Here is a 12,361-nt window from a genome sequence, read left to right on the forward strand (position 1 = left end):
AATACTCACGTTCACATTCATTGGCAGATGAAGTAATAGCTGGTTGCCATTGTTTCTGACTGTATCCAGGACAACAGCGGTCACATGATATTCCACAAGTGTTGTGCAGGCACTCACACTGCAATCTGAATGGCACAAGCTTTGTCAGTAATATGCAGAGCGAGCTGGTGCCAATGTTTTCAATTGGAGCCAACAGAAAATTTGACAAATAATATCTGACACAGAAACATCTTTGACACAGTTTCAGAATGATAGAATAATAGTTCAAGGCAATTGGAAAAAGAACTAATGGGAAGGTGATGAAAATATGTGTTATAGAACATACAGTGCAGAAGGAGGCCATTCGGCCCATCGAGTCTGCACCAACCCACTTAAGCCCTCACTTCCACCCTATCCCCTTAACCCAATAACCCCTCCTAACCTTTTTTTTTTGGTCACTAAGGGCAATTTATCATGGCCAATCCACCTAATCTGCACGTCTTTGGACTGTGGGAGGAAACCGGAGCACCCGGAGGAAACCCACGCAGACACGGGGAGAACGTGCAGACTCCGCACAGACAGTGACCCAGCAGGGAATTGAACCTGGGACCCTGGCACTGTGAAGTTATGGAACGTAAAAATGTGATCTGGAATGCACTGTTTTAAAGGATAGCAGATTCAGTTAAAACTTTTAAAAAGCAATCAGATAGGACTTGATAAACAAAAGTTTGCAAACTCATGGGTAAAGAAAAGGGGAGTAAGGATAACTGGATGGCTCTTTTTAAGGGCCAGCACAGGTGGCCTCCTCCTGTGCTCTGTGTTGTATGAGTCGACACTATCAGAAAGTGATTTGGGATTGTCATGTGAGAGTACCTGTAAGAAATGGGTGTTTATAAATGGGTGTGTGTATAAATATCTGTAGTGAGAGTACCTTTAAGAAATGGGTGTTTATAAATGGGTGTGTATATAAATATCTGTAGTGAAAGTACCTTTAAGAAATGGGTGTTTACTACTGCAGTGATGTCAGAGAGTGGGTGGAGCTGTCTGTCAACTTTTTACTTTCGTTTTAGGCCATTTGCTGCAGGGTGTGTTTTAGTTTCGTTTTCAGTGTTGGAGCTGAAGCCAGACCAAGCAGGTGTACTGCTGTTCTCTCTGCCATCAAAAGACTATCTCTTGATCATTTAGTGAATTCAGAATTATAAATGTTTTCAGTCGTGACTTTAACCTGATGTGCTTCTGTTACAAGGTGTTTCTTTTGTAAGTCTTCTGGATGTTAAAAGGACAGCGTAAGCATTACTTAGTGTTGTATTCTTTGGGGGTTGTATTTGAATTGATGGTTGCTAAGATGTTCACTGTATGTTTTAAAAAGGTTAACTTGAGTTCACAGAATAAACATTGTTTTGCTTTAAAAAATACTTTTCCATTTCTGCTGTACCACACCTGTAGAGTGGGCCGTGTGCTCCTCATACCACAATCTATTAATAGTTGTGGGCCAGGTGAACTCCATGATACACTTTGGGGTTCTCTAAACCCTGGCCCATAATAGTATTAATCTGATTCTTTAATAAATGTATTTTAGAATTCAGAATAAATTTCCGGTGATTTTTGAAGATGGGTTGGTATAAGAATGCTGCGTATTGCAATGCTTCAGACAGGCTGGCTCAAGGAGGTATGTCCCAGATTTTCATAAGAAAATAACTTAATGAATGAATGGGGAAACAAAAAATATATCAGTGCTGTGAAATGTCAGTTGTGGATTCCTGAACCCAGAATTGAAGTAGGTTGATTTTGGCTGTACATGTGGGGGAGGATACGGACGACAGAAAGAAGAAAATTGAATCAACAAATCACCAAACATGTCCAGAACACACCAAATCTTTGTCAGTGGGAAAATAGTGGCTACCTCATGGCTGTTTGAAATATGTCTCCTTTTCCACTCCCTAGAGTTTGGAAGAATGAGAGGCAATCTCACTGAAGTATATAAAATTCTTAAAGGTAGATGCTGAGAGGTTGATTCCCTTGGCTGGGGAATCTGTGGAGAAATTTCTGTATTCAGAGGGTTGGTGAATCTTTTACTCCAGGGAGGTGTGAATGCTCAGTCAATGAGTAAACTACAGTCAGAGGTCAATAGATTTTTGGACCCCAAAGGAATAATGGGGATTGTGCAGTAAGGTGTGGCCATAATATTATTGAATGGTGGAGCAGACTCATGTGGCCAAATTGCCTTCCCTTGCTACTATTTCTTTTATTCTGATATTCCTTACAATTGCAGGACATGTTTATGGATTTGGTTTTCACCACTGTTTCTGGGTGGATTTTACACCTGTCCAGGGTCCATACTTATCCCTCAGAGCATCATTTAAACATTATCTACTCATTATCCCATTGCTGTTTGTACGAGTTATCCATCCAATCTTTTGAATATAACAAAAATTCTCTTATTGTACAGCAAGGTATGTCCGACCATCCATCTGAAAATGCTTGTCCGTCTGTAATCTAGCCCCACAGCCATTTGAGATATCCGCGTCCATCTAATTCTGGTCTCTTGGTGTCTCAGGAATAGTATCTGGATTTTTATTTTTTATTCTTTCAGGGCATGGCTGGCAAAGCCAGAGTTTGTTGTCCATCCCTAATTACCCTTGAACTGAACATTTCAGAGGGGCAGTTAAGAGTCACCTCATTGCTGTGGGTCTGGAGTCACATGCAGGCCAGACCAGGTAAGGGCGGCAGATTTCCTTCCCTGAAGGACATTAGTGAACCAGACGGGCTTTTAAGTTAATTGCTGGTAGTTTCATGGTCACCATGATTGAGACTACGGGCGGATTCTTCGGCTGCCCCCGCCGCAAGATCACCACGGGCGGCACGCAGACGATGTAAAGGTCCATTGACCTAGGGAGGGAATTTCTGGTCATGGGTGGGCACGGCCGGAAAATCCCGCTCTAGCTTTCCATTCCAGAAATTTTTATCTGAATTCAAATTCCACCAGCTGCTCTGATGGAATTTGAACCTGAGCATTGGGACTCGGGATGACTCATCCAGTGATGCTACCATTGTTCTACCATCTACCATCTCCGCCTAACATCGCCTTATGTGTTGATTTCTATTTGAAAATGTAACATAGCCGTTGCTCTCAATCAATTTATTCAGATCACGGTGATTTGAAATGTTGGGCAGTGTTATGAAGATGTGCTTGCAACAAATAATGATTTTGCAGTGAGCAGGGAGTTTCCCTGGGTGTCCTCAGCATCGGCTCTGGATCCCAGAAAGTCTCCTGGCACCAGGTCAAACATTGGAAAGGAAACCTGCTGATTACCATATCACGCTCCCACCACCACCATCCCCCCCTCCCCACCCCAATGCACCCCTCACCACAATCAGTACTCCTCCATGTCGAACACCGCTTGGAGGAGGCATTGAGGGCGGCAAGGGTGCAGAATGTATTCTAGATAGGGGACTTCAATGTCCATCATCAAGAGTGGCCCTTTAGCACCAATACTGACTGAGCTGGCCAAGTCCTAATGGACATAGCTGCCCATTAGGACTGGGTCTGCAGCAGATGGTGAGGGATCAACAAGAGGGGAAAACATACTTTAAAAAAGAATGTCCAATTAAGGGGCAATTTAGCGTGGCCAATCCACCTACCCTGCACATCTTTGGGTAGTGGGGGTGAGACCCACGCAGACACGGGGAGAATGTGCAAACTCCACACAGACCGTGACCCAGGGCTGGGATCGAATCCAGGCCCTCAGGGCCATGAGGCAGCAGTGTTGACCACCATGCCATCCTTGGGGAAAACATGACCTCGTCCTCACCAACCTGCCTGCCACAGATGCATTTGTTTGTCTATGACAGTATGAGTTGGAGTGACCACTGCACATCCTTGTGGAGATAAAGCGCCGTCTTCACATTGAGGATATCCTCCATCGTGTTGTGTGGCACTACCACCGTGCTAAATGGGATAGGTTTTGAACAGATCTAGCAACTCAAGACTGGGCATCCATGAAGCATTGTGGGCCACCAATAGCAGCAGAATTGTATTCAACCACATTCAATAACCTCATGGCCCAGCATACGCCCAATTCCATCAGCCAGGGGTCAATTCTGGTTCGATGAAGAGTGCAGGAGGGCCTGGCAGAAGCAGCACCAGACACACCTAATAAAATAAACAGCAAGTGATTGACCGAGCTAAGGGATTCCACAACAAATGGATCAGATCGAAGCTCTGCAGACCTGCCACACCCAGCCGTGAATGGTGGTGGACAATTAAACAACCCACTGGAGGAGGAGGCTCCACAAATATCCCCGTCCTCAATGAGGAAGGGGGCCCAGCCTATCAGTGCAAAGGACAAGGCTAATGGATTTGCAACAATCTTCAGCCAGAAGTGCAAGTGTGTCCTGTACGGAAAAGAGCAAATCTAACCCAGCCAACAACTGCTCCATCATTCAACTCTTGATCACCAGTAACGTTATGGAAGGGGTCAGCAACAGTAAGCGGCACCTACTCAGCAATAACCTGCTCACTGATGCTCAGTTTGGGTTCTCCCAGGGCAACTCAGCTCCTGATCTCATTACAGCCTTGGTTTAAACATGGATAGAAGAGCGGAACTCCAAGGGCGAGTCGAGAGTGACTACCATTAACATCAGCTGCATTTGACCAAGTTTGGCATCAAGCAACCCTTAGCAAAATAGGAGTCACTGGAAATCAGGGAGAAAAATCTTCACTGATTGGAATCATATCAAGCACAAAGGAAGATGGTTCTGGATGTTTGTGGTCAATCATCTCAGCTCTAGGACATCACTGCAGGGGTTCCTCAGGGTAGTGTCCTCGGCCCAACCATCTTCAGCTGCTCATCAATGACCTGTCTTCCATCATAAGGTCAGAAATGGGGTGTTTGCGATGACTGCACAATGTTCAGCACCATTCGCCACTCCTCAGATAATGAAGCAGTCCCTGTCCAAATGCAACAAGACCTGGACAATATCCTGGCTTGGGCCAACAAGTGGCAAGCTGTGTTCTTCGACCGTGTCTCCTGGTTCTAATATCTCCCACAAGTTGAAACATCTTCCCAATATCTATCCTTTCAAATCCCCTCCAAATGTTATATGTTTCAATAAGATCATGTCTCATTCTTCTAAACTCCAATGGGTATTGGCCTGAACTGTTCAACCTTTGTTCATGGAAATGAAACCCCTTACCCCAGCAATGAGTGGAATGAACATTAAATCCTACTTGCAACCACACAAGACATCAAGCTGAAAACTGTGAACTTCATGTCTATTTCACAAACTGTAACTTGGCCAAATCTGACCTCCCCTACTAATTCAGGACATATATTGCTCCAAATTGGTTTTTAATGTAATAAAACTAACCCATTACTTTGTTAAACTCAAGAAGACCTGTCTGATTGGTTCTTCATAATCCCAGCACATAAACAATTAAGTGTACCCTGAATTGGCAAGTACAGCCTCTGAAACAAGAAAACTTGTTGGGTGTCATACGAGGAGAGCGAAGTGGTGAGTCCTGCAACCCCTCCTCATCTCATTGTAACAGTAGGTTCTTTCTTTTATATTTTTTCATGGGACGTGAGCATTGCAGGTGAGGTCAGAGTTTGTTACCCATCCCATATTGCCTTTGAGTCTTCCCATTACTCCTGTCTATGCTAGAGAGCACACCCCAGGAAACAGGGAACTTGAATTCGAAAAGTCCAAAATCTGAGACTGAAGATAAACCGAGATTCAAGTTCAGACGTTCAGTAACACACTGGTTAGCACTGCTGCCTCACAGCGGAAGGGTTCGATCTCGGCCTTGATTGACTGTCTCTGTGGAGTCTGCACATTCTCCCCGTGTGTGCGTGGGTTTCCTCCGGGTGTCCCAGTTTCCTCCCACAGTCCAAAGATGTGCAGGTTAAGTGGATCAGCAATGATAAATTGTCCTTCAGTGTCCAAAGGTTAGGTGGGGTTTCGGGGATAGAATGGGGGAGTGGGCCTAGGTAGGGTGCTCTTTTCAAGCGTCAGTAAATATCTGATGGTCCGAATGGCTTCCTTCTACTGTTGGGATTTGATGATACTGTTGTTGGATTTAGATCCAGGGCAGGATTATTTCAAAAGAAGAATTCAATACTTCTAATGCAGGGCTCAGAGTTTCTGCATAACTTATGCCCAATTATCAGTGTGATCTGGATGTGCAGCATGAACGGGCACTAAATATGATAGAATGTAATGCTTCTTCGGCTTCTGCATTGGTTGTGTTGGCATCACAGACTAATATCCATATTCCACCAACATTTTTATGTTTGGCGCTGGCTAAACCAGGCTTGATCATTTATGCTGATTCAAAAGTTCATTTGCCCAAAGCCGTCTCTGTCCACAAAACCAGTCATGCCCAAAGGTTAGCATGTTAAGTTTCTATCAACTGTGCTCATTCAGGGATGTTTATCACACTGTGCCAAGGTTCATGGAAGCACAGGCACCTGTTGTCAAGACTCCAGCATGAATCATTGATGCCTGCAGTGACCGTACAGTTGATTGAAGAAAAACCCAATTCTGCTTCTCCGGCTGTCGCTGCAATTGTTGTAAATTCACTATCAACCAGTCTAAATTCAGCCAACTGTATAAGTGCAGGGTATGCACCAAGGGCACATCCCAGCAGTCAATTGAAGCCAATTAAAATGTAAGAGCAAGAGCCTTCCCACCGCCATCCTGTTGGTGGGTCAGCTCATGGAAACAGCCCGGTTTCGGGACAATAAGCAACACAAAGGCCAAGGAAATGCAGAAGTGTAGGTGGTGTCATGGGTGTTAAGACTGTATTTCAGGAAGTGCTTAAAACTGTATACATCCTCAACGGCTTGTGTTGTGGTCTCCGGAAAGCCGACAATGTGCTGGACAAACGAGAGGCTCACTTGTGTGTCCTGGCAGGCAATTGTGATGAGGCACAGTATGTTAACTTGCTAGTGGCACTCTGTCCTGAGCACCAGATCAACCCGATCACCGTTGATGACAACAAGAAACTTGGTGAATGGGTAGGCCTGTGCAAAATAGACCAAATCGTCCAAAGATGTTCAAGTTAGGTGGGTTGGCCTCGCTAAATTGCCCCTTAGTGTCCAAAGGTAGGGTAGGAATTGGGCCTGGGTGGGGTCCTCTTTCAGGGTCGGTGTAGACTTGATGGGCTGAATGGCCTCATTCTGCACTGTAGGGATTCTGTGATTCTATGAGAAGAGAAACCTCACAAGGTTTTAGGATGCAGCAGTGTGGTTGTCAAGGATCATGGCAAAGGCTCACAAGCCAAGGATGTCATTGACAACTATTTCAGAGGAAAGTGACCTGTTTCATCGATAAGAAATCAGTCAGGTGGATATTGACTCATTTCCCAGCAATCCCAGTCCACTTTGTGATGCTGGAGAATACACTGTTCTACTCACTGACCAATTGTGATTGACTGCACCGTTGAATTGCATTAGTGCATGAGAGGTTTTACAATGAGCCTTACTTAAATGAGTGGAGTTGGAAAACAGAGCATAACTTTACATCTGCAAACCCGATGTAGTTTCAGCCATATTCTGGGCACATTTTGCTGATTGCAGGCAGTGGAAATCTCTGCCTTCCGTTTCTCACTCTTACACTTCCATCAGTGTTCAAAATGCTGAAAACCCTTGTATTAATGTACAGTTAACAAATTAAATGACTACTTACTGGAATGGGTTTTCTGGGTTTTTGGCATGGCAAATATCAGCATGTCCATTGCAAACACACCGACCCCCAACACTGATATCCTTGATGCTGTAATAATACTAAAACAAACAACCAATCACTAAAGATTACCCTCATTCCATTTATTGTCAAGAGGATTAAACTGTTGGCTTACCACCATAAAAATGGTCCACTAGTACTGCTTGGTACACCTTAACAATGAACTGAAGCTGAAAGTAGAAACAGGGTAAATAGATTTCTTTCCAAATCTATCCTAAGATGACAGGTGAAAGTATCTCTGATACGATGACAACTGTTTGTAGTGACTCTCGATGCAAACGTTATCCCAGGAGGCAGCACGGTGCACGGGGTAAGGATATGGGGGCTTGATGGGCCTCCCATGGGGTTACTCGCATTGGTAGCTTTTGAAGCACCAGCTCTTTAATTTGGAGTTGGTGGGACAGTCATACTCTGCGAGAAGGAGTTGTCTGTGACTAAGCCAAATCAAGTTCGGAAGCCAATTATAAAAATGCTAAAAAGCAAGACTTGCCTTTATATATTTTACAACGCCAAGTTCAAGGTAAGAGACAGAAAGTTTAGGGGGGATTTGAGAAAAAATCTTTTTACCCAGACGGTGGTGACGGTCTGGAACGCGCTGTCTGGGAGGGTGGGAGGGGCGGGTTGCCTCACATTCTTTAAAAAGCACCTGGATGAGCGCTTGGCAGGTATTAATGTTCAAGGATAGAGTCAAGTGCTGGCAAACGAGATTAGGCAGGCAGGTCAGGTGTTTTTCATGTGTCGGTGCAGACTCGATGGGCCGAAGGGCCTCTTCTGCACTGTGTGATCTGTCATTCTGAGACAGGCTCCCAGCTGCAGGGAAGAGGTCCCAACACTTCAGTTAGTCCCTCCCTGCCTGTCTGGCACCTCCAATAGTCACCGGCCATTCTGGAGAGGAGCACCCCTGCAACCCCGTACCCCAACCCTCCCCCCCCATGCGGGAAGTACTGGCTGCAGAAGCCATTTTTGGGGGTTTAAATATAAGATAGAGAGAAGTCATCTCCCTTATGAAGCACCCTCTCCCTTCGTTGTATATCATTCAGCTGGAAAACCTGTGATTGGCCCTCCAGCTTTGAGAGCCCAATGGCGAGATCGCATTCTGGCCAATAATTGACCGCCCCGGGGAACATGACAATAAAGTGACCGTCTTCCACACCGTGTGGGTTTCTGACCATTCCGAAGCCCAATCACCTGTATCGAGTCAGTATTGCACCTACCCTTCGGGTGACTGTGGGATCCTTTTGGGTCTTGGATATCAGGTGACCTAATAAGGTGTTGGTCCTCAGAAATCGGAGTCGGATATTTGTAGCCTTTGTGAATTCTCGTAAGACAGGAGAATCATTGAAGTTTGTGGATCCTGGACGACCATTCACTAAAGATATAACAACCTAAGGAAAATATTGTCATTAGAAGATGGCACAAGTTTTCCCGATGGGGTTTTCTGGGCCACTGCTGGAGATGTCCAGTCTCGTGGTCAGTCAATGAACCTTTCACTGGTCCACCTGTGGTTGGTTCTGCCATGGTGGCCCAGAAAATCCCAGCCCCTGTGAAGGAACTAATGATCAATTCAACAAAAATTAATTTTAACACGAAAAGCACAATTATAGAACGCTATGAACACAACCATTCAGCCCAGGATACCTCTTTGAACGAGATATCCAATTAGTCCCAGTATCCCTGCACTTGTCTGAAATCCTTGACATTTTCTCCTCTTCGAGTATTCATCTAACTCCTTTTTAGAAGTTATTATTTGATCTACATTCGCTGCCCTTTCAGGCAGTGCATCCAGATCACAACAACTCGCTGCGTTGAAGAAAATTCTCTGGCCATGTCTTTCCGCTCCCATCCACGGTGGGTGTCATGACGGGCGGGAGCAGAAAATGTAAATAGGTAAGGCACGGCCTCACACACCAGCGGGGCTGCTCCGAGTCAGCTTCAAGACAAGGCCCCGACTCTGGAACAGAGTGACTGGGCAGAGCTGCAGGGCAAGGCCTGCACTGGGGGTGGGAAAGTAGGGCTCACACATATCGCTGGGGTAGTGTGTTGGGCAGTGCGTTGGCGGGGGGGGGGGGGTTAATGTCTTATGCGATTGAATGGGGAAAGTGTCTCTAACAGAATTCCTCTGTTGCTTGGGGCAGGATGGGTGGCTTGCAAACTTTACACTGTTTATTTTGACAAGACTCTCCTTGTCCCAGTCCAGGAAGGGGGAGGGTTTGGATGTCCAGTCTCAGTCAAGCACTGAATGTTGTCCGCAGGGTGTGGAGATTGTGGTAGTATGCATTAGGGGTCATGTGGGACTGTGAAGCCGTGATGCCATTGGCTGACAGATCCTGGGTCCTGGTTGGCTGTTGACCTCTAGCTCTGCCCTGAAGGTGGAGTATAAGAACCAGGAGTTCTCCCCGCAGCTCCAGTCTGTTGCTGAACTGCGGGGAACAAGTCACGCTTAATAAAGCCTCATCGACTTCATCTCTATTCGTCTCTCGTAAGACATTGTGCGCTACAATTTATTAAGCGTGCTTAAAGGACTATGGAGCTCAGGATCGTCCCGGAATGCCTGAGGATCAGCCCCCACGCAGTGAACTCAGCAGCAATTTTTAAACACTGGCAGACTTGTTTCGAAGGCTACCTCCGAACGGCCCCCGGCCGGATCACAGAAGACCAGAAACTGCAGGTCCTGCATTCGAGGGTAAGCCCGGAAATTTTCCCTCTCATAGAAGACGCAGAGGATTTCCAGATGGCATTCGCAGCACTAAAGAGCATCTACGTTCGCTCAGTGAACCAGGTCTACGCACGCTACCAACTCGCAACGAGACGGCAAAGTCCCGGAGAATCGCTAGACGAATTCTACGTCGCGCTGCTAATTTTGGGACGGGCCTGCAGCTGCCCGCCGGTAAACATGGCTGAACACACGGACATGTTAATTCGCGATGCGTTTGTGGCAGGTATGAACTTGCCCCAAATCCGCTAAAGACTGTTAGAAAAAGAGTCGCTAGGACTCTCAGAGGCACGGGCCCTTGCAGCTTCCCTAGATGCGGCCGCGCAAAACGCCCGCGCGAACGGCCCCGACCGCGCGGCAGCCCCTTGGGCTCCGTGGACCCCCGTCGCGACAAACCCACCCCCCCTCACAGGCTTGCGCGGTTCAGACGCCAGGTCATCCCGGGGGGGCCCGCTGCTATTTCTGCGGCCAGGTGAAACACCCCCGGCAGCGCTGCCCGGCCCGCGCAGCGATTTGCAAGAGCTGCGGCAAAAGGGCCATTTCGCGGCTGTGTGCCGGTCCCGGGGGGTCGCCGCTGTCCCCGGAGAAGAAAGAGTCCAGCGCATCCCAAACGCTCTCCAACCCCCCCAGCGCCCCATGTGCGACCCGCAGGCGCCGCCATTTTGGGTCCCGGCCACCACGAGGGGAGGATGGGTGCCGCCATCTTGTGACCCCCCCAGCCATGTGCGATGCATGGGGGCGGCCATTTTGTCCACCCCCGCCGCCATCTTGGGACCCCCCAGCCATGTGCGATGCATGGGGGTGGCCATTTTGTTCACCCCGCCGCCATCTTGGACGACAACAATGGACCCCAGCATCGACGGCTCCACGGGGTTCGAAGAAGACGCTGAAACACTGCGACAATGTCTGGCCTCGGTGACGCTGGACCAAGCACGGCCCCGGACGCTCCAGACGACGACAACAACGGTGCTGATCAACGGACACGAGACACCATGCCTGATCGACTCCGGGAGCACAGAAAGCTTCATCCACCCCGACACGGTAAGACGCTGTTTTTTGACCATCCGTCCCAGTACGCAAAAGATTTCCCTAGCTGCAGGATCCCACTCCGTACAGATCAAAGGGTTCTGCATAGTGACCCTAACGGTGCAAGGGAGGGAGTTTAAAAACTACAGGCTCTACGTCCTTCCCCAACTCTGCGCGCCCACATTACTGGGATTAGACTTCCAGTGCAACCTGCAGAGCCTAACATTTCAATTCGGCGGCCCAATACCCCCACTCACTATCTGCGGCCTCGCAACCCTCAAAGTTGAACCCCCATCCTTGTTTGCAAACCTCACCCCGGATTGCAAACCCGTCGCCACTAGGAGCAGACGGTACAGCGCCCAGGACCGGACATTTATTCGGTCCGAAGTCCAGCGGCTACTGAAGGAAGGCATAATCCAGGCCAGCAATAGTCCCTGGGGAGCACAGGTGGTAGTAGTAAAGACAGGGGAGAAGCAAAGGATGGTCATAGACTATAGCCAGACCATCAACAGGTACACACAGCTAGATGCGTACCCTCTCCCCCGCATATCCGACATGGTCAATCGGATTGCCCAATATAGGGTCTTCTCCACCGTGGACCTCAAGTCCGCCTACCATCAGCTCCCCATCCGCCCAAGTGACCGCAAGTACACAGCCTTCGAGGCAGACGGGCGACTATACCACTTCCTAAGGGTCCCATTTGGCATCACAAACGGGGTCTCGGTCTTCCAACGGGAGATGGACCGAATGGTTGATCAACACGGGTTGCAGGCCACGTTCCCGTATCTCGACAACGTAACCATCTGCGGCCACGATCATCAGGACCACGATGCCAACCTCCAAAAATTCCTCCAGACCGCTAAAGCCTTGAACCTCACATACAACGAGGACAAGTGC

General features: G+C 47.8%; 2 protein-coding genes across 4 annotated transcripts in view; one reads left to right on the forward strand and one right to left on the reverse strand.

The window, feature by feature from the left end:
* lama3 (laminin, alpha 3) overlaps positions 1-12,361 on the reverse strand; it is an 858,151-nt gene that overhangs the window by 422,383 nt on the left and 423,407 nt on the right. For all 3 annotated transcript variants that reach the window (XM_072468523.1, XM_072468524.1, XM_072468522.1), the window contains exons 5-7: positions 8,940-9,110; positions 7,669-7,766; positions 10-125 (exon numbers count right to left, since the gene is read on the reverse strand). In XM_072468523.1, coding sequence (XP_072324624.1) covers positions 10-125; positions 7,669-7,766; positions 8,940-9,110 — 385 coding nt within the window. The remainder of the gene's footprint in view (positions 1-9; positions 126-7,668; positions 7,767-8,939; positions 9,111-12,361) is intronic.
* LOC140386074 (small ribosomal subunit protein eS12-like) lies at positions 4,334-7,298 on the forward strand. The gene is made up of 3 exons (XM_072468652.1): positions 4,334-4,466; positions 6,727-7,020; positions 7,189-7,298. Exons 1-3 carry the CDS (start codon positions 4,334-4,336, stop codon positions 7,296-7,298), a joined length of 537 nt encoding a protein of 178 aa, XP_072324753.1.

Source organism: Scyliorhinus torazame, chromosome 11 (genome assembly GCF_047496885.1).
Source record: "Scyliorhinus torazame isolate Kashiwa2021f chromosome 11, sScyTor2.1, whole genome shotgun sequence".
In the NCBI taxonomy this organism is placed as follows: domain Eukaryota; kingdom Metazoa; phylum Chordata; class Chondrichthyes; order Carcharhiniformes; family Scyliorhinidae; genus Scyliorhinus; species Scyliorhinus torazame.